This window comes from Meriones unguiculatus, chromosome 9 (assembly GCF_030254825.1).
Source record: "Meriones unguiculatus strain TT.TT164.6M chromosome 9, Bangor_MerUng_6.1, whole genome shotgun sequence".
NCBI classification, from domain to species: Eukaryota; Metazoa; Chordata; class Mammalia; order Rodentia; family Muridae; genus Meriones; species Meriones unguiculatus.
Genome location: NC_083357.1, coordinates 116,888,471 through 116,910,523, shown reverse-complemented (window position 1 = coordinate 116,910,523; position 22,053 = coordinate 116,888,471). Strand labels below are relative to the sequence as shown.

The following is a 22,053-nucleotide window of genomic DNA, read 5'->3' as shown; positions in this document are numbered from 1 at the left end:
AGCTAAATGAAGAAGAGCCCACGCCTGAAAGCTTCAACTGCAGCGCTCTGCTCTTCTGTGCTTTCCCCGTGTGTAAGGACTGACACCCCATTTCTCTTTACCATCAACGTGATGCCCCGGGGCAACAACCGTCTACCAAATCATGACACAGAAGGAACCTAGGATTGGGGCAGCCACTCAGGTCTCCCCGAGTTTCCCTCCTGTGGATTAAATCAAAGCTAAACGTGTCAGTTCCTTTCCCACACCCTGAAAGGGCTGTACCCAAGCTTCTGGCTGGTCCGCACACCTTGCACAGCCACGTCAGCCTCAATACGCTTTTCCCACTTCAATTCTTCCTGCAAACAGCCCTGGAGAAGCAGGAGGCCAGAAAACCAGCAAGGCACTGTGACGCAGGCAGGGATTTACCCCGGAGAGAGGCTCTTCATCCTGCCCCTCCTTCCTTAGTCTAAGGGCAGAGATGCTCAGTGTGACGTAAAGCAGAGGTGGACTCTCACTCTGGCAGGGGCTCCTATAGGACAGCAGGATCTTGTTTCCCTGGGAACGGACTCTGTATCATAAACCGGATCAAACTCACATAAACCTGGTTTCCAGAGGCCGGACTCAGACTTACAAAGCAGACGGTCAGCTGCCCTATGCCAAGTGGGGCCTTTGAACCTCTTTACAGGGGTGCAGGGGCTCTGTCCTTCCTCCCATCCCTGCTTAAAACCACAGAGCCAAGCAACCGAACAACAAGCAGAAACCCAGTCTTCCCAGTTCAGGGACTTATTTGCTGCTCTTTGATACTGGCTTGGGAGCCGGGCGCGGGGGCAGGCCGGCACTTGTGCGGTGAGCGTTGTCTTTAACTGTCTCTGCTGAGCACTGGCCCTGCTCCCTGCCTCGCCCAAGTCTGCTTTGTGAGGTCACGGTAGGGTGAGGCGTTTGTTCAGCCCTCTTGTGGGTCCCCTCTCCTTCAGCGCGAGCCCAGGGCTGAAGCTGCCCTTCCAGCTTCCACAGCCTCCCGCGGTGTCTAACTCACAGCTTCGCCTACTTGCCCGCTCCCCTCCCGGAGCCGCAGCCGACTCTTTATTTATTTATTTTTAAGTCCATTTCACCCTTTCTCAGCACAGTTGAGTTTATTTAAAACAAAACAAAGCACAAAATAAAACAAAAAAACCAAAATTATTCTATGAAGGGAGGGCCTCCGCGTGGAGGTGTTTTTCTGGGTGAGATGAGAGACTACGTCACCATCTCACTCGTCCCTCGTGTGGCCAGCAGGTGTGTGTGTGTGTGTGCGTAGCTGGGCAGGGACACAGTCAGCTTGGAACCACAGGGTCCTGGCTCTCCCCACTGAGGCTCAACCCTGTGATTCCAGCATCACATGCATTAAGCCAACACAGTGGACTCCTATTCAGTTCGGGCCAGCCTCGGCGAGCCAGCCGCACGGTGAGCCCAGCCACACTGGCACACTGGTGCCCCAGGCTGGCTCTTACGCCAGGTCTCACCAGATCGTCCTGTGGAAACCGGAGCAGCACCTGTGACCCAGGTCGGTGTTGGTAACGATTACCCAGACCTCACATTTGACATTAGGGTATGGGAGGAGGATTTTCATTCTCCCACCACACAGTGAGCCGAATCAAGGGGGGCTGGCTGGGAGCACCCTCAGGGGAGGTTCTCCATTTCTTGGGGGTGACTTGCACACCACGGGGTAAGCAGTGCTGTACTAGGAGGGACTGAAGCCCGTCAGGTTAATCACACAATATTAGGTACGAAAACAAACAGTGCAACACAAAACATAGCTACATCATTATTTGCAGTAAATGTTAACTCTAAATAAGTGCAACCTGCCCACAAATGCTCGCTATAAACTAATTAAAAAAATAAAATTTGATGGATAAACATGAAAAAAAAATTCTCACCGAGAATTTTTTTTTTAAATATCAGCACTCATTTAGAGTTCGGGATTCGTGAAAGAAAGCTTTAAAAGGAGCAAACCTGATTGGCTGTGGCTGTTGCTGCGAAGGGGACACTTGTTGCAGGAGTTGTTGCTGCAGAGACAGTGGCGGACGTAGCGCTGTGCATCATGGGTACTTTCAGGAGGGGAACCATGGGAGCAATGAACAGGAGGGTGTAGCGTTATGGTAATAGAAGTGGTTTGGCATGGTGAATACCAGAGCAGCAAGCCATCACGGGTTAAACCAGCAGATGGCATGCAATCACAGTGCAAAGCAAGGAAGCAAGGGGGAGAAATAAAAAGGGAAAATCGCTCGTTACAAGTACAATTAAAGGAAGTTTCCAAACATAATCAGTGATTCCCAGAAAGGCCAAAGCACATTGCTTTGATCGATGTATTTGTAAACATTTTGCTTTCAACAACAGAGCCATTCCCAACTCAGAGTATATCGTGACTGTAACTGTGGCTGTTTCTCAAAATATGACAGGTAATATCTGCTGAATGATAAACAAAGTAGACTAATCATAAATTCTAAAACAGAAAGGCTCAATAGGCCTAATTTAGGATAAGATGAACTTTGGAATTAATTGTAGTTAAACTGAAAAAAATATATTTTTTAAAATTTGGAATCATATCTGCAAATTAGAATTTCAGTGGACTGTGTTTCACTGTGGTCACTAAATAGTGAGCTAAATAGTCACTAAAACGGCCTTGGTGTAAATTCTAGAGCAGTTACTATGAAGTAACTGGATCTATCTGCCAACATTTACATTCTGAATTCCTAAGTGAGACAGATAGGACGTCCTGAAGACAGACTTCTGAACCAAGGCCTTGAATGTGACACAAGACGCCACTGTTAAAATTTCCCATCTCAGGGAATGTGGAGGTACAAAAACAAAACAAACAATCAAACAAAACCCCAAAATGAAGCAAAAAACCCCAAACCATCACAAATAGGACAGCACTCTAAAAAGATAATCAAGCAAGGATGTTCAGACACTTGATTTTTAAATACATCCACGTGTAATGTTTTCCAAAAATAAATACTTCTGGGAAACTCTGATGGCTCTAACACACAGCAAAGAGGAGATAAAGGCACACCACTATGAAACTTTAAAACATTGGTGAAATTAGCCTGCCCTGTTTGCCTCATGCTAAACCAGATAAGCTAGAGAGAGAAACAACACAAACCATTGAAAAGCACGCTTGCACTTGTGGGCTCATGTCTCTGGAGTGACTGGTCTAGCATAAGAGGTCACGTTAAGAACCAGCATTTTCTTAAATACACAAGCACAGCTTACACATTAACTCTAAAGCCATTAAGCCTTCAGATCTACTTCCTAAAGCATTTTCTACCGTCTCTGAAATTAACATCGAACAGTGAAGGCATTGTACATCATATAAAAGACAAATAAAAAAGGTTGAAACCTACCAATACTGGTAGCGGGTGTCATGCACAAAACTGACCCTGACGTCATGCAATGGGGGTGGAAAAAGTGAATAAAGGGAAAGAAACAGGTTAGCGGTTTAGAGTTAACATTCAAAGTGAGACCGAAGCACAACCAGAAATCAGTAGGGTTAGTTTATAGTTCTCAGGGCCATTCACACACGCAGAATAGACACAGATATATTCAGCTTACTGTAAGCCAGTAAGATTCCCAGCCCCACTCTCTGATTACTCTCCCCTTTCTACTCTAGGTCCCCATGACTCCCACAGGGATGACATGTGATGGCCCACACAGTGTCCTTTGAAGAACTCAAAGTATTTTACAGACATCACCAGTTAACCCCTTCAGGGGGAGAGTAGGTATTTTACAGATGAAAAAGCTGAGGCACAGCAACTCCTCCAAGGTCGTGTGCAGTGAGTCAAGGGCAAGGCTCCATGCTAACTTCAGGTCAGATTTGGTGCTTGCTAGAATGCACTACACTCATGGTGTTAGAAGTCTGTGTGGCGATGAAACGTAATGTGTCAACAGTAATGTGAAAATAAGAACAGTGAATTAAGATCTCGTGTCCTCCAAAAAGGGGAGTCTTGGATGCTTGTAACATAGGAAAGCTTCTGAGCAGGACTGGCTACACACGACTGGAACCTGTCCTGGCTGTGAGACTCGCCGTGACAAAGGGGCAGCATGGAACAGGGAAGTCTAAGTGATCCTGAAGACCTGGGACCAGCTAGGAGCCCAGCGAGAGATTCCATCATGGCCACTCCAGGAAGCTTCCGAGAGATCGAGGAGTTAGGAAGTCTCCGACTGGTGTCCAGTGGGTGCGGGAGGAGAGGACAAGATTCAGTGCCTCCCTGGCAGGAGCTATACTACCTGTGGTACTCCTAGTAACATATGCATGTCACAAAATTCCGACCGCGACAATGATGGAGTTGGGGCGGAAAAGATGTGTTGGGAGTACTGAGGGCGTAGCTGCTGCTGGTTCCGTTCCTCAGAGTGCAAAGTAAGCAATGGAGGATTCTGGGAACCCTGAGTCACGTGGGTGTCAGACTGGTGTTTTTAATGAGTGCTAGTGCAACTGTTGAAGGTTTCAGAACTACGCACTGAGATGTTGTGTGGGACTCTGGAAACCAAGTGTCTTCATTCGCTCTGATAAGGACTTCTTGCCTGACATAAGTTTTGACCAGGCTGACGTTATTGAGTTAGGAAAAGGCTAGTCTGCTGCTACTGGCTCCTTTAACAGAGATGTGCTAGCATATCCAGCTTTGCACACGCACAGAGACACATACATATGTGCCCACATGCTTCAAAATCTGCTGCAACTAACACGATCTTGTCCTCCAGCCCTGTCTTTCGACTTTTCATAAATGTGTGCAAAGTTCCTTACACCTCCATTTTCCACTCCCTTGCTCCCATCTGTCCTTTAATCCTCTCCAGTTTGGTTTTATTTTCACTCTATTTTGCCCAGATTGGCAGGACACAATTTCAGGGCCATTTTGCACTTGCCTACACCTTGCATATTAAGCCAGTTTCTTCCTTAGAATTCACACACACACACACACACACACACACACACACACACGCACGCACACAATCACATGCACCACACTTTTCTAAAAGTCTGTGATGAATTCTCTCTCTCTATATGCTGGAGTTTTTACATCCTGCCCTGGGTCCTCTTTATTTGTTTTCTTTTTCCTGCTCTGTGGGTCTTCCATGTGCACGTCAACCTGGGCATTTCAAAGCTACCGGTCTTCCACCTTCCACATTTTGTGCCCTACCTGATCACAGGTCTTTTTATCTAACTGCTCTCCTGGGCTCCCCACGTGTGTGTCACAAGGGTCTCCAAAGAAACATGCTAAGCTGTGCTCTTTCCCACACCGTGTCCTCCACATCTGGGAACACCTGGCAGAGCTCATTGCCCACGCAGCGCTTCAGCCTTGATGGTTAAGCGATCCATTCCCCTCATACTGCACGCAGGCCCAGCCAGAGCAGCTGAGTACCTGCCTGGTTACCGCTGCTCCTGCTGCTCTGCTGGTTCCTGTCCTGTCATTTCTAACGTCCGCTGCACAACAGCATCCTGTGTGGCCTTCCTGCTTCCTTCCTACTGCAGGCCCCACTCTGTTGGCAGTCACCCCACTTCCGGGAAGGATTTGCTGGCTTCCGCTGCTTTGAGGATGGAGGCACTTGTCCTCCGGGCCCTGGCTCCCACTGCAGTCTCTTCGCTGGTACCCGGGTCCATCCGGATGGGCCTTCACTGCTTTCAACTGAACACACTATGCTTTTAATCTATTTCTGGGCTTCCCACAGCCGTCTCCAGCCTCCTCATCTAGGAGACTCATCAGCCACTTCTTTCATCTCACAGGGTAAAGGACATGCCACTTCTTCAGAAAATAATTTCGTTCTTAATTTCCCCACCTCCTCCTGCCACCTAAGTCAGGTCCTATTTAAATTTCTATTTAATTATTTGAGCTTTTTGCTTTTTCATTTATTGTACTCTAAATTTTTAATAACCTATTTATATGAGTGTTTAGCATCTTTCTCATTCTGCTATGAATGCAGAAAGGCAGTGATCCTGTTGGCTAGATGTGTAGGGCACCTCAGGATAGTCCTGAGTGGTGCCAACGTTCCAGCCCGCAGTAAGAAGTACTTTGGGGGAAATTTGTTCCTGAAAGTTGTTAATATCCCATATTAGGGTTACCCACATCAGGCTTCGAAGTCACTTCTGGAGAATCCCCTTTATTGCTATTCTGTAGTGGATGGGCCTTCTCCAGGGCTTCCTGGGTCACACTTGTGAATATACGAAGGGTGCGAACCATCAAAACCAGCTCCGGCAGCCACACAGGGCTTGAACACTCTGGCTTTTGTCCTGGATTGGGAAGCCCCTGACCACACTTCACTGGGCTCCTTTCTCTACCGGCCAAGTCATTTGAACATGTGACATATGGAGCCGGATTCTGGTTCGGCTCTGCAAGCTGCATCCCCACTTTTCACCTCGCCACCCTCTGCTCCTCCCACAGATCCCGTGAGCACTTGATGCTGTTGCTGCAGGGAATGATGCTCTGTTCTCCAAACCCACTTGGGTCATCTCTGCCCAGTACGCATGCTCATCTCCTCTTTGAAGCTCATTGGCAAATCCTTCTGCTCTGCATTGTTGTGCCACTATCTGCTGAAGATGAACGCCTTGCCTCTGCCTCTCAACCTCAAAGCCCTGGCTCATCCTTCGTACCATGGGCTCTAGCTTTTACCCAGCTCTGGTCCCCTTTATATTCTCATTGTGGGTCGCAAGGCAGACCATATCTTAAGGATGCTCTCTGAACTGAAGAGTGCCCATGCGTTTTGAATTTAGGCGGACCGTTTCCACTGAATGTGAACAAACCTTTTACAAGTGTGAAAACTTTATGAAATGTTTATGGCTTCTCATTCCTGGAAAATGGTCTGGCCTAGAACCTTCTACGTGCAGCTCCAATGTAATGAAGCATTTCAAGGAAAATCAAGGAAGGATGCTGTCCTGCCTTTGTTCTGAGCAGTTGGGGCGTCTCACCAGGAATCTGACGCTATGGATAAAGCCTTCTCAAACATTTGCACTGATGTTTCATCTCCAGTTTCTGTGAGCCAGAGTTGTCTGGGTAATTCTCTTAGTTTTACATGTCACTTTGACGTGTAAACACAGCCTCAGTTTTTCCATCTGCAAAATGTAAATAACTGTTTGCCAGAACTGTGACATCCTGAAGAGCAACGACACTGTCTACAGGAACACTTACAGTAACTCAGAATAAACTGGGCAGAGGCATGCCGAAAGCCACCTATTACATTGCTGTTTCTGAGACCATGCACAGCTTCACCCCTTTCCTACCACAGCAAGGGCAATGTACAATTTCCTGGTGAAAATAACCCCTATTCCAAAAGAGAGAGGTAGAGAGAGAAACAAAACAGGAAAAAATCCCACCCACTATGAATGTGCTAGGACCTCATCTAAGGTGATAATTATCTCACTACGGTTGTGGAGGAGACTCCAATATCCTGTGTGACATTTTACGTTAACGTCTTTACAGCCTGAAGGCAGATTTCCTAATATCCAAATTCATATTGTGTCAATGGGAGAATTTTAGTACGTATCAAAGCTTTGCTATGAATGGCCTTCCAGTGCAGGGCAATGCTCCAAGAGGACACAAAAATGCCTTGATCCATATGTATAAAAAAAACTGCTTATATAAAGCATTAACAGAAAGATTTAAATTTTTTTTTCATTAAAAATAATGGCTTAACCATGTGATAAAAACCACTGAAGAACGCCAGGATGTGATCAGCAGAGGCTTAAAAACAACCAGGGCAGACCTCGAAGGGCCATTGTCACTTCTGAAATAAAGTTGGAAGCATGGTTTATAAGAAAGAGATCCTGAAACAAACAAACAAAGCCCGCCCCAATCATGGAGGTTTGTTCTATAGCTTTAATTGGGAGAGAACTCGTATTAATTTTATTTTAATAAATTGTTTTCTCTTCCATCCTTTCAGAGAAATGTGAGGAATTTCTTGGAAATTCAAATACCACTCCAGTACACAAAATTCCCACAGTTATTCACTGTGATCTCTACAGCATATAGCAAATATGCTATAAACACGTGCGAGTCCCATAACTGGCTGGGCCTCAGTCCGGCCTTTGGTTTCCACGGGCTACGGAAGGTTGCCCACACAGCTGAGCTGTTCCTAGGGGATCCGGCAGAGGGCGGACACACACAGCCACGGCTAAGAGGGACTATTCATCCTCACTGTTTCATTCACAGCATCAGCTCACTGCTTAAGCTATGCTACTCAGCTTTCCTCGGGAACACCTAGGGGCTCCTCTCGTGACCTCTGAGTGGGGACACTTTAGATGAACTGGCCCCCCAGTCCTCACTGGACTGCAGGGTGCCACCTGCCGTAAAAGGTCTCACCGGTGTGCCCAGGAGACGGTGGTGTGGAATTTCCCAGTCTTCAGAAACACGCTTGTCAAAATATACAATGGCCACGAGGTCCTAACAACAAGCCCCTCGGGGTGGGCCGGCCACCTGGCAAGCACGGTTATCTCAGGTGGGCTACAGCCGCAAATACGGCCAGTCTAGAAGAGCATGGAATGCCAGTAAGGCTGCACTATGGTAAAAAATGAAAGTGAATCTATATTAAATATAGATTCAGAACTCAGGTACTTTCTGGCATGCTGCATTTTTACTAAAATAAATATAGTTTACAGGCTACTGATTCATTTAAAATACTAACTCACATAGGTTACTATTTATTTATAGGTTTTGTACAAAGAGTATTATGGGGATAAATCTAGCCGCCCCAGTCCTAGCTGCTCACGTGCCCTGCACTCTAAGCTTCATATAGCCAACCACACAGACTGGTAACTATGTTGACTTGTCATGCGACGAAGAACTTGGACTTGGAAAGGCTCAGTGGATGTCCTTCCCAACGGGATGTAGGCCACCTGTCCTAACAGGTCAACACTGGTCAAGTGCGGGTGAGCATGTGTGGGGTGGTGTGGGTGTGCACGTGGCTGTGTGTATAATCACTGAACTGGGTAAGACGTGGCCAGGAGGGGATTAGGGTGGGTGAGCGTTACACGGCTTTTCTTCACCTGAATCCACTTTTCAGGCCACTTTGAAAAAATAAAAGCACTTTCATCTGGTTTTGGGGGGTCTGTGGTCTCTGTGTGGGGACCAGAGGGGAGGTGTGATGCTATGCCACCTGGCCAGGCGTCGGAACGCCAGCCTGGCATCTGTGTCAGCTGTGCCACCTTGGAAAGTCACTTCTCCTTTTTGCGGGGCCTCAGTTTTCTCATTTGTAAAACAGTCAAGGGTACAAGGACCTCAGGGAGACCCTTCGCCTGTGAGACCCTGTGTAACAGGCCGTCTCGGTGAGCTGTAGGCCAGGGGAGATAACCCTCCTCTCATCACTCATTGGCTCAGAAATGGAGAACAAGCACTCCAAACACGTGTGAACTTGGTGAAAGTTGAGAAGGATGAAAAGAGAGAGAATGGATATAAACTATGAGTAGAGGGCTGCTTTAATTTGAAGAGCCTTAGACTGTTTAGTGATCTGAATACAAGCAGGGAGACATGGTTAGTATTTACTGGAATTTGTATTTTTAGGTCATTGAGTGTTAAGGACAAATTTCAATGGTCTCATATAGAAAAATCTTACTTACATAAACTATTTTATAGGGCTTTTGTGAACAGAAGAGACCCACAGCTTTAGCTGCTCTGTTTCTGAAGCTAAATCCCACCAAACACTTGGCTTTAGAATGCTAACTGCCTTTAGCCATTAAAGCCAGGTCAGCGGCCTATGCCCAAGGCTGTGGTGGGCCAGGCTGTATTTGCACCTTCTAAATGCAAACTAGATGCCACCAAACAGCTTAAAGAATGAGAAGACAGCACGGGACCGGAAGGACACAGGACAGTCGTGGACAGCGAGGGCACGTACCTGTGGGAATGAAGGCCGCGTGCTGCTGCAGCTGCGCACTGGTCAGGGCCTGCTGGTAGTGCAGGACGCTGGGGCTGAAGACTGTGCTGGCACCGTTGCTTTTTTCAAGTGCTTGTCTCTTTGGTAAAGGATGAAGGGCACCAGGAGGAAAGGCCTAGAGGGGAAGAATTTCACAGGCTGTGTCCAACTTTAAGCAAACGTGCATTCCGTGTCCATAGAGATCATCAATTGCAACATTCTTTTCTTTCTTTCTTTCTTTAAAAATGACAGCTAAGGAGATGCCTCTGCCATGCACCTTAATTTAAACAGCGGCAATGTCGAATGAGTGAGAATTTGTTATTGAGAGCGGAAGCATGAATTCTGTAACCCAAAACAGTAGCATCTCAACTAAGGAAAAGAAAAACTACCAAGCAACAACAACGGAAAAAAAATGGCTTCAGCTTTTAAAACAGGTTAAACTATTCTAAGGGGAAGAAAAGAGCATTTGCGTTATTATTAATATCTATTCTTTAACTGATGACAAATTCTTGAATTTAAAGGTTAATAAGAATTACAATGAGCATTTTTCTGAGCCACATAATTTAAATTTGCTTCACTCTTTTGGAAAAGGTATTAAAATTTTGTTAGATTTATTTTATTTCCCAGATTACTTATGCAAATGAGATGACTAAACACCTGATTGAATTTCCTCCATTTTAAAATTAATAATAATGATTGGCTGCAACCAGTATTTTACATACAAATCTCAGCTGGTTCTCTGAAAAGCTACATGCAAAGCGAAAGGTGAAAGGTCAAAGTACCAGGTCTACAGTTGCTTCGAGAGGTCGCTTCAGTGCTTTGGCAGTCGACTGAGTCTTTTAATAACAGGCAGCGAGCACATGATGGCAGTGGGCCAATGGGATTCAAGCGAATTAACATACAGGTAAACAGCAAGCAGAGGTGCATCATGGGAACGGCATTGCATTGTGGATAGGTGAGAAGGAAAAAAATATTCTGAATGCAATATACAACATACAAAACACTAGGCATGCACAACAACAAAAATGTTCTCTAAAGAAATGAACATTACACCTTAAATTAGTATTGAAGCAAAAATGCATCTACTATACCTTAGTTAAAAGCATATAAGAGAGTAAAATATAGATGTTTGAAATTCAGGAAAGTTAATTAAAATAGCAGCTTGCATACACACCATAAGCACTTTTTATATTGCTTCGGGGGAAATGCAGAACTTTTAAGGCCGTAGGGCTGAGAACATCTGATAAGTTAGTCCAGATATAAAATAACAAGGAGATCAAGTATATCCCAAGTTGAAACTCTTCATGTAGATACATTTTAATTCAGATTAGCCTAACAAAATGAAGTGGCAAACTGAGACAAAAAAAATTCAGGCAAAAAATATTCAAACACAAGATTATTTAGGCAAAACTGTTTGGGTTTGGGGTCATTATTTTTTGGCTGAATCACATGGGTAATTGTCTCAGTTCTTTTCTTCACTCTGCTAGTGTGGATCTTATCATGTGGATTAATGTCCCAAACCTGGTACAATTTAAATTTAAATAGGAATTTTCCAAATTTTTCACTTTTACTCTTCTGTATTTCCAAGTACCAACTTATCATCCGTTCTGTCTCTACTACATTTGAAATTACGATTTATTTCAAACAACTTACCGGATTATACTAAGAAAATACCCTTTAAAAAGACATTTCAAGTCCTTGGGTATTAAGGTAGTTTCTCTTTGGTAATAGATACTATTTGTACTTTTTAGCTATGATCAGTGATCAAACTGGTTAATGACAGTGTGACTTTTGCTAGAACGAGCAGCTAAAGTAGCAGAGAGCTGCTTTCGGACAAGGAAAACACTATCTTTAACTTACAACCATACTTTCGGGAAGATAGTTTCATTTAAAAAAACCAAGGTAGTATTGGATATGGATGGACACAATGAAAAAATTTCTTCTTTCTGGTAAATTGTTAAAAGGTGGAAAAATTCTATGATAGAATTCTGTGAAAATAAAGAGATCCAGGGAGCAGTTTCAATGCAAATTGGAACAATGAAATATCCCCCTTTTATGGTTAACACAATAGGTAAATCCCCAAGGTTTGTCTGATAGAATTCATACTCTGAAGTTCTTCGGGAGAGCTGCTTTGCCCTTAGGATGGGAACAATTAATGATATTTTGTTTGGCAAATGCAGGGTTGCTCATCATTCAATGATTCAGGATAAAAAAATGTGAGAGAAGATAGTTTAGGAGCTATGGCACTTGGAGAATAAAAAATAAAGTGGAAAGAACTGTGGACAGAGAATGGCCAGCAGGGAATAGAATGTTCTGGAAGGCAGTTTGGCTAAAGGTCACTAAATAATAGAAAATTGATTTTTTTTTCTCAAAATAAAACTGAATATTGACAATAAAACAGCCCAAGCTCCTAGATAATCCCTTTTGTTCTGTTTTTGGGAGGGACACAGTCTCACTTTGTAGTCCAGACTGGCCTTGAACTCACAGCAATTCTCCTGCCTCAGCCTCCAGAATGCTAGGATTACAAGCATGGGCCAAAACGCCTAGCTAACAACTCCTGGATATTATGAAATGTAAATTCAATGCCACGAAACTCCCATGCCTCCATTTTGGCTAAAATCCTTCATCCCTGGACAGTTTCACAGTGTTAACTAATGCAGGGTCTCTTCTTTCACGTATTTGTTTATGTGTGTGCACCTGTACGCTTACGCAAGGCTGCACACGTGAGGAGGTCAGAGGATGTCCTGTGGAAGACGGCTGCCCTCCACTACCTGGGTCCTAGGATGGCACTCAGACTTGGCCTCATTGGGCCTTCTTCTTGTAGTTTTTGAGCCCCGACTAATCTTGAGTCACTAGCCAGGGCTACAAGGCTGCTATGCCAGATCACGCTGGAAATGCTCACCAGCAGGCAGAGTCCAAAATCATTCTGCTGTAACCTTCAGCCTCAGCATCCCCACTTTCCCAGGCCTTGGGGTTTAGGAGATGAATTTCCTGGTGGGTAGGCACGCAAGAACACAACGTTGCCTTAACCCTTTAGTGGGCTCTCCAAGCAGAATACGGTGAAACATTTTTTACAGCGGTCATATGGAAGTTTAGTGGTCATTTTTTAGGATGTCAAGACTTAATTTCACCATAACTTAGGAGTTACTATCAGGTGAGGAGAGCGACACTTCTTCTTTTCCCACTGCAGCGTATATTTCTTTTCTTAGATTCAGTTATCTTCTAAGCTACATTGAGGTTTTGAAGTTGAAGGTTTTCACACATATCAGGCTTTATGTGCACTGTAATGTACAGCACACACTTAGAGTACTTTTTACAGTCTGTGTGGATGACTAATCATGTCACCACAGGCTTTGTGGCACACATGTGCTGCTCCAGCTGACACTGACTGCTGGCATGTTTATTTGCACTGATCGACTGACCTTCAGGCTTAGGCCTGACCTAAGGGATGGAGGAGGCCAGGATGCGTGAGGAGCCTGTTCGGCACCAGGTACTTAAGTCTCCTGCATGCCACACACATGGGCTCTATTCTTGCTGCTCTTGCCCTTGCTGGTATTACTGTCCTTGACAGCCCAGGCCTGAATGATGGACATGCAACAAGACACAAGTGAAGCTGAGATTTCTCTTTCAGAGTCCATGAACCATTGCACTGCAGGTCGAGGTGAGAAAGAACAATAATCCAGGCCAGCATTACAGTTGAGGGCAAAACCCAGGGCTCAAGAGACCCCGGCAGAAACAACCGGAAATGCGGCTTCACTGCTTCCATAGAGGAGGCAGGCTACAAGTGAGGTGCTCTGAGTTCCTGTGGCGTTTTCTGGAGTAACTAAGCCTGTCCTGCTTCCTTTCACACACCAGTCCCTTCCACAGCCACCCCATTTTGGTTTATGTGAACGAAGAACAAACACCCTTTGTGTTGAAACTACCAACGGGCACCCCCATCTAGCTTATTCTCCCATTTGGAAACTTCTGGCGAGAGCGATGCTTACATTTCATGAGGCGTTATGAAGGAATAAGGCTCAGGTGGAGATAAAGGCCTCTTCTTTTCAAGAGTCAGAGCTTTAAATTCTTAATGTCTGATTATTTAAAAGCAGAGGAAAAGTCCCTGGGCAACAATAAGAAATTACACCATGCAAGTGTGCCGTTTTCCAGCCGAGGAAGCCAGGTGAATGGAATGCTAACGGTCTTCTGCAACCAGGCCACCCATTTGTCCTTCTAAATAAGGAAATAGAATAATAGTCTTTCTGCGGTGTTCCGGATAATCCTGCCTGTAAGGATCGTCAAACTGTACCTAGGCTGGTCTTAGATGAGGCTCTCACATCAACTAGAAAGACATGACAGATTCAGTAATCTTCCTGTCACTTTCAGAAAGACGCTGGCATTGTTCTGAAGCCACAGCTCAGGGATGCCTCAGAAGACACTCTGAGATCCTGTGACTTCTCAGCACTCCAAATTTGGGCACCGTGTGACAACCTAAGAAACTATGGTAACCGACTCTCCCAGGTCTACTGCAGTAACCTCTGTGCATTCTGAGGCATGTATGTGAGAAGGGAAAGAGCCCGTGGCACAGCTCAGCTGCGGCTTCACACTGGGAGTCTGGGGGATGACCTGTTTGGGTCTATGGGAATTTCTGCCCATGTCCCCACTAGCACGGGTCACCTGCCGCTGACGTTGACTAGGGACACTCCCTTCAGGACTGAATCTGGTACTGACTGTGTGTATGAGAACTTTCACTTCTAGGATACTGGCAGAGAGAACCAGAGCTTGACAAAATCAGGCCAGGGCATGGCAGTCACTGTGACTATCTCAATTCTTAATCTTCACAGGAATTTGATTTAGAGGAACGAATGCCCCGGATTCCTCCCCAGAGATTATCATGTCCCTTGCTGAAAGATGGCCAGGATAATCAGAGATAGCCCCGGGGGTGACAAATGACAATGGGTTTTCTCCCCTTAGTTAAAGATTGTTTTCTCTCTCCTCAGAGGTAAGAATGTGTCCCTACAGATGTCTCAAGCCATTGGCAGGGTCAAGAGAAGAAGCTGGCTTCAGAGAGTAGAAATGACAGGCTAAGGAGGACAGAGGGAGAAAGGAGAGGCCAGCCTGCCAGCTGCCTTCTGCATTCCCCAGCCTTGTCTTTCTTCTCTCTTCCACAGAGGTGCCACCTGATACAGAAAAGTCCAACGGGGTCACCTAAGTCACTTCAGCTGTGCATTGTCTCAGCTGCAGGCGGGGTCCTGACTAGCCAGGGAGAGCCCTGAGTCCCTGTGTGGCTCATAAAATGAGTTACGTGATGAATCAACACCAAGAGCAGTCAGTTGGGGCTGGTCTGGAAGGGGGATTATAGAGAAAAATGTCAGGAGAAAGAGTAAGAGTGAGTTAAGACATTCATGACGTAGATGGAAACAGGGTCCTCTGCACGGACAGCCATGTAAAGGACACATTTCCTTTAAGAGTAATTCACTTTCATACACATTGAATTACTATACATTTTGATCTTTCCATCTTTCCCCTAGTTCCCAAGAATGAGCCTTAGAGTTCTTGCTCTCACCAAAACCCATAATGGGAGCACTTTCCTCTCACGTGGATACATTTGACCCCACACGTACAGGAATGCAGTGACTCAGCACGCTGTCTGAAGACACAGAAAGGAAAGGACACAGGACACTAGACAGTCTGAGAGAACAGAAGCAGCCAGGCAGAGGAAAGAGGCACTTCGAAAGATGCTTGGAGCCCAGACTACCAAGGCCTATGTAAGTAAAAGATTACAGCAGGCAAGCTCAGGCTCTTCTGCTGACATCCTACCTCTCGGGACAGTTCTGAACCTTCATGAGCACTCAGGTAAAGAATGCAGGGTGGTGAGGAGGCATTTGGGTTGCTCAGGAGGGTGAGACCGTGTCTGCTAGGCCAGAATACATTTCTAAGCATCTGTTTTTATTTTGTGTGTATGTTTGTATGTGCACCCCTTGCATGCAGTGCCCGTGGAGACCAGGAGAGGGCGTAGTTACAGATCACTGTGAACTGTGTGGGTCCTTTTCAGAGACATCTCTCCGGCTGGGCCTTTAGGCTGTCGCTTTCATCTCTGAAGTGCTGTGTGTCTTTCTTGGGAGGACTGGCCTCTGTGCCCTCCCCACATCCATGAGCCCCCAAGCACTCCACCCTGCGGAGAAGGACCACTGCTCACACTCACACAGGCCAAGCTCCTTGAGGGCAAAGCAACCATCCTCCCGTCCGCTAGGCAGCAGGCAGCTGGCGGGCTTCTAAATGTTCTAAATGTGTCCTATGAACGGATGTGTCCTATGAACGGATGCGCCCACTGTGCGCTAAACTTCCGACGAGCCAGAGGCCTCGCGTTAGAGTAAATTCAGTAGAACCACCTGCAGCCTAGCACCACGCTTCTTAGCTGTGGGTGTGCACTGCAGCTCAGTCCCCTGGAGGCTTCAGCGGGCCTGGGCCTGGTCCCTGCCCAAACCAAGTGCTCCAAGAAGCTGCTCCGGGGTTAGACTTCAATGTCAGATCCTCTCCAAACTATTGAGTTGATGCCTAAATACAGCCTAACTCAGGAGCCGGTCTGGGCGTGTGGTGTTCCAGTGTCAGCTTACATTCAAAATACCTGGGAACATTTGTAGCATGTGTGTGCGCCTGTGTGTCTGTTTACCAGGGTCGGGCACCCCTGGAGTTGGAGGGAGCCAATTGCTGTCAGTGCTGGGGGCCAAAGACTGTGCACCCTCTTCACCGAGCTGTCATGGAGTCCAGGCCCTAACTCGGATTTTTTTTTTTTTTTAATTAAACTTCTGATCCTGACACTCAAGATTCTGGAGTGCTCACAGGCTCCCGGGGGGTCAAAATGATACTGCTTCCTGTGGCCACTGGAGACTGAGATTCAGGAGCTATAGCAGCATCGGTTCCTGAAGCACAGTGAGGAGACTCAAAGGGCTAGCCTGGGTTATAGGTCTGTTAGTTTCTTCGTTTCGGCACCAGCTAGGCCAGTGCTATTTTTTCTTGCTCTCATGAGTTGCTGCTAGGCTTGAAATCTCCCTGGGCTGTTGGCAAGCACCGCAGCCAATGGGAAACAGGAGGAGAAGCCTGGGTGTGACAGGGTCACTGATTCACGGCCATCTCTGAGGGCTGTGGTCCCCCACCCCGCTGGGCTGACGTCCACAGCGGGCAGCATCCCCTGCTTGCCTGAGTTTCTGGCCTGCCCTCTGGGTCCCTGCCAGGCCCTGGGCCAGCTAACCGAGGGGCCAGAGCTCCCAGCTGGGGTCCTGCTTCCTTGGGCTCCCAGCCCAGGTCCCTGCACCTTGGGGATTTGGCTATTGTGAGGAAGGGAAGGAAGGGGAAACAGAACAAAAACGCAAAGGGGAGGGATGAGAACAGAATTGAGGCAGCGGAGCAGCGGGAATGGCAGCCTTGGGTCCCAGCTGTCCGAGGCACATACCCGCCCCACCCGCAAGCACCACCGCGGCCTGGGAGGCGCAGTGCGGGGTGGCGGCGCACTTACCATGACTGTGGCCGCGGCCGCGGCTGCCTGGGCGGCCACCGCGGCCTGGTTGGCTTGGTGCTGCGCAGCTTTGATTTTGGCCTGCAAGTGTGCAGGAGGGTGAAAATATTTGCATTTCTCCCTCATGCAACGCCCCTTTATGTAATCCATACAAACGGTTACGCTGTTGTCGTTTGTGTCGATCATGGTGCTGTCTGCCGGGTGTGCAAAGCGGCAGTCCGTCTCTCCCCGGGCACAGTTTCCGCGCTGGAACTCCCTGCATACCTGAGACACGGGAGAGAGCACAGCGCTGCAGAGGGAAGCCTGGTGGCCAGAGCGGAGGGGGAGACGGTGAGAGGACCAGGAGCAGGGGAGGAGGGGGAGGGAGGACGGAGAGCAGGGGAGGGGGTGGGAGGATAGGAGCAGGACGGAGAGGAGGTAGGAGAGGAGGAGGAGGAAGAGGAGGAGGAAGGAGAGGAGGAGGAGGGACTGGAGGAGGAGGGAGGACATTTCCACTTCCCCTCATGGGCTTTTAGGTTCCCAGGGAGTAAAACTGTTCCGATCTAGGACCCAAATTACTGGGACTGCTAAGAAATTAACTTGGGTTTTGCTTTGCCCCTTTTTCTAGGTGAATACTGAAATGGAGGAGTTAATCTGAACTCTGTTCTTCACCTAAAACAAGGAAGAAAAGGTAGCTGAACACAGCCACTGCTGTGCCTACAAAACACACCATACTTATTTTCATCAACTACATGTGCCTTTGCACGACCCTTCTATTTGTGTGCCACCTCTCCATGTACGTATGTACCACCTGTCTGTCTGTCTGTCTAGCTATCATCTACCTACCATCTATCTGCAGTCATTCCTCCCTCCTCCTCACAATGCTTTTGTGGACAGTTATGTAATTCACACACACTGTCTTTTCTCTTTTCATTTATCTTTTTCTTCTCTTTTCTTTTCACCTTCCCCTCCCTTCCCTCCTCTCCCCTCTTTTCCCTTTTCTTCCCCTCAGGTTCTCTTCAATCACTCTACAGTGAGTGTGCACTGGTTATGTAACACACACACACACACACACACACACACACACACACACACACGCACACACGCTCACACAGATGAGAGGAACCCTGCGGTACTCTCGGTCCCTGGTACAAAGGATGGTCTGCCTGTGCACCGCACTGCCAGTGTACACACAGTGCCGGAGAGATGGCCCCTGCTCACCAATCTGAGGACGGGGGAGGGGTGAGGCTCAGTGTGAGGACCCCTGCCTGTCCTTTTTCCACCCTTATTCTACAAAGCTATCACCCTCAAAACTACCTACCTCAGGGACTACATAACACTTGAGATGACACAACTTTCATTTTAAATTATCCTCTGAAAATGATGGTGAGCCAAGATTTTACTATATATCCTTCATTCTTGAGGTACAAACAAGAAAAGCCCAGGCACATTCTTTCTGTGATCCTTCCCTGCTTATAAAAATCAGCAGGAAAACGCGACTCGTGACGTTGCTTCTCACAAGCTCTGTTCTCACAGCCGGTAAATGTGAACAGAGGTTTACCACCTGGTCACAGTGAGCTGTGGAAGGGACAGAGAAAAGAGTTTGTTTTTGAGAGTTTGTGAGAGTCAGTCCTTTCTGGGACAGCATCTCACTGACGGGGGCCAGGCCAGGCTGGCAGGTGAGTGGGCCGAACCTCACAGTGGTTCAGGGTTTCGTTCTGCTTGGGTAAGAGCCAAAGCTCTACTGTCAGGACAAACACGTCTGAACTAAAATCTAATCAAACAGACACCTAGATTCTGCTTCAGCTTATTTCGCTTTTCAACAGATTCTCATGTAGCCTAGGCTGGCTTCAAATCACCATGTAGCAGAGGCTGGCTTGAACGCCAATCCCCAAGCCCTTACCTCCCTAGTGATGGGGTCAGCACAATGGGTTGATCCAGCTTCTGACCTGAGCTATTGGCACCTCACAGTGGAGCTGGAGTTGACTCAGGTGTGCAGGGTACAGCTGACGCCATTTCTGGTATGCAGTGGACCCAACACTGACCTGTTAAGGCCGTCTGTGCAGAGCAGGCACCTTGTCTACCAATCCTGTTGGGAAGGACCTTTTGCTCCCAACTATTCTCTCTCTCTGTCTTCTCTGTTGTACTTTGAGCACTGAAGCTCGCTCTGCCCCAGCAGGTGGAGCCCCAAACACCTCCATTTTCAGAACAGATCTCAGTAGCAACAGGCTCACCAGCCACACAGGCTAGCCTAAAGTTTCCCAAGCAGTGGTAGCTAGAGTTTATATTATCTTCATCTAGAGAACCATATCCTTTAGATAGAAGCTGAGTGACAAAAAACGTATTTTTGAAAATATTTGTAGTTTGACATTCTGAATTCTAAAACATTCGCCAGGGACTAGGCAGTAAACATTTCTTGCCCTCAAGATTTACTTGGCTACTTTTTAAGTGAATGCACACTGGAAGGGTATCCCTTAGTAGGCCTGTATTCTAAGCACACATCGATTACCTAACAATTCTAATCAATAATGCAATTACTGATCCTGAGAATCTTTACACGCTCTGTCGACGATCAGAGGGATCGTGAGGCACAACTAGTAGGAAAATCCTTGGCTCTGATTAAAGAAAAACCTTTCTTTACCAAAGTCCAGGAGGGTTTCCTTGATGCAAATGTAGAAGTGTGTGCACACAATTAATCCCTTTGAATTTTATAGAACATTTGGATTTTTGCTAAAGACAATACATCAGCATCCAAGTTAACTCAGCCTACAGTTTTTCCACCTAACTAATAAAACTGCCAAGACCAGTAATGTGGAGCACACCACGGCCTCCATGTGTGAGCTACGCGCTTGAAGGGAGCTGAAGTCCTATTCTGCCACACTTGTCCCTGAGGGCTCCTGCTTCCCTGACTGTTAGGTTTCTGACCATTTCCACAACTTTCTGGAGTCCAGTAAGGACTACAGCTGCTGTGCAAGATGGAGAGCACAGAAGGAGAGCACAGCAGGGTTAGACCGAGAGCCCACTCCAGGGCTCCTGATGACTGCCATATTCTGTTGGTTGGTATTTTTAGTTAGCCCACACTGACCACCTTCCCTGTAGCCCAGCCTGGCCTTCAATTGTGGCACTCTTCTTGCTCCACCGCCCTCGTGCTGGGGCACAGACACAGGCTACCATGTCTAGCTTAATATTTTCTTCTTATGCATAGAACCCAAGCAGCTGACTCTTGCTTGCAGTATAATTATTTTGACTTTGGCTAATTTCCTGTATTCTTGGCACTGATTTCACAGCACAGAATTGTGACTGCGCAGGTCTGCAGCAGTGTGTGCACGCAGGGGTATGTGGGTTTTCTGTGGGGTGACGTTATTTCACAGGCATTCATCCGCTCTCACAGACACACGCTGCTTCTACCACTGCGTCTCCAAACACAAACATGACTGCGGTACCTCCAGTTTATCAGTCCTGAGAAGTTTCTGAGTTGCAGTTGAGCCCGGGACAGTGACGGGTGGACTTCCAGGAACAATGACCGGTGTGGTGGGCAGGACCTCCGTCGGCACCAACCCGACTCCCGGGGTGACGGGCGCTAGGTAAGGAGCAAAGCTAATAGCCGCATTTGTCCCTATGGTGGGACCTACAGGAAAAGTGGGCTGTCGGGGGAAAGAACACAGAAAGACGTCTCAGTGCCAAAGTTACCAACAGGTGCCATTTGAGCAAAAGGTCACACAATCACAAATTCACCCATTGCCTAGAATATCCTTTGTACCAGTTATACAATTCAACTCTGAATTTCAAATACTCCCTCTTTTCTTTTCTTTGCCCAAACCATAGAAGCAAAATGAAGAGACTGGAGAAACCCAGCATCAAGGAACAGGCTAAGCAGATTCTTCCTGTGAAAAGCTTCTCAACAACTGAAGATACCAATTTCCACCCAAATCACCTACCATTTCACACTATTGAGTGCTCTAACCCAAAGGCAGCAGCCCACAGCATATGGACTGGTCATCCATGCCTTTTCCTATAGGTCTCCACAAGGCACATGAGTAAAACAGCCTTTGAATCAGAGTCTGATGTTCAAAATGGCCTATTTCACCCATTTTCAGAGTGGAGACTGGCAGGGATCCACTTGGTGCAGACACATTTCAGTCTTCCATCACTAGTATGTAAAGCCCCAATTCATAGGCAGTTTTCATGTGCACCTACTATGTCACTCTGGCCTACTCTATATCAGCGCACCTTTTCATTCCTGAAAGGTGGATGGGAGAGCTTGCAATTTTCAACTCATCTGTTCTCATATGATGCTAACATTTAGCTTTATTTCCTGGTCACACAGTCAGAAGAGCAACGACAAGCATATTCAGCTCTTGCCAAATGCGTTTTCCCTCCTAGAGTCCTGGCTAAGAGGAATCATGCCGTTGGTCGATAGCACAATTACTTTTAAGAGTTCCATCTAATAAGTATCCAAATCATACTCTTTCAGAAAAGATGTGATGCGCACTTCGACGACAAACCTCATTTTACATGTATTTATTTTAAAGTCTCAACATACAGCCCAATGTGGGTGACTAATCATGTAACTCAGGCTTGCCCCGAGCTCGGCAGTCTTCCTCTGAGTGCCGAGATTATGGAGCCACCACTTTTTCCTCTGAAGAACCATTCACATGGGCTCCAAAGACTTTTCTAAGAATAAACTGTACTCTGAACTGGACTAACGGCTCTTTATTTGTTTGCTG

The 22,053-nt window shown here is 46.8% G+C and overlaps 1 protein-coding gene and 1 long non-coding RNA gene across 11 annotated transcripts in view; one reads left to right on the top strand and one right to left on the bottom strand.

Annotated features, from left to right (window-relative positions):
• Positions 1–22,053, bottom strand: part of Mbnl2 (muscleblind like splicing regulator 2) — a 146,989-nt gene that overhangs the window by 21,152 nt on the left and 103,784 nt on the right. For 3 of the 10 annotated variants that reach the window (XM_060391623.1, XM_060391615.1, XM_060391613.1), the window contains 5 exons: positions 20,770–20,970; positions 17,348–17,611; positions 10,635–10,688; positions 9,835–9,988; positions 3,363–3,398 (listed from right to left, as the gene is read on the bottom strand). In XM_060391623.1, the coding sequence (XP_060247606.1) occupies positions 3,363–3,398; positions 9,835–9,988; positions 10,635–10,688; positions 17,348–17,611; positions 20,770–20,970 (709 nt within the window). Of the gene's footprint in view, positions 1–1,971; positions 2,067–3,362; positions 3,399–9,834; positions 9,989–10,634; positions 10,689–17,347; positions 17,612–20,769; positions 20,971–22,053 lie in introns of all 10 variants that reach the window. The other 7 variants (XM_060391616.1, XM_060391618.1, XM_060391620.1 and 4 more) reach the window with 7 other exon arrangements.
• LOC132656535 (uncharacterized) lies at positions 17,546–20,841 on the top strand. The gene is made up of 3 exons (XR_009594313.1): positions 17,546–17,677; positions 17,955–18,017; positions 20,718–20,841. It is a non-coding gene; the product is annotated as an uncharacterized LOC132656535 (long non-coding RNA).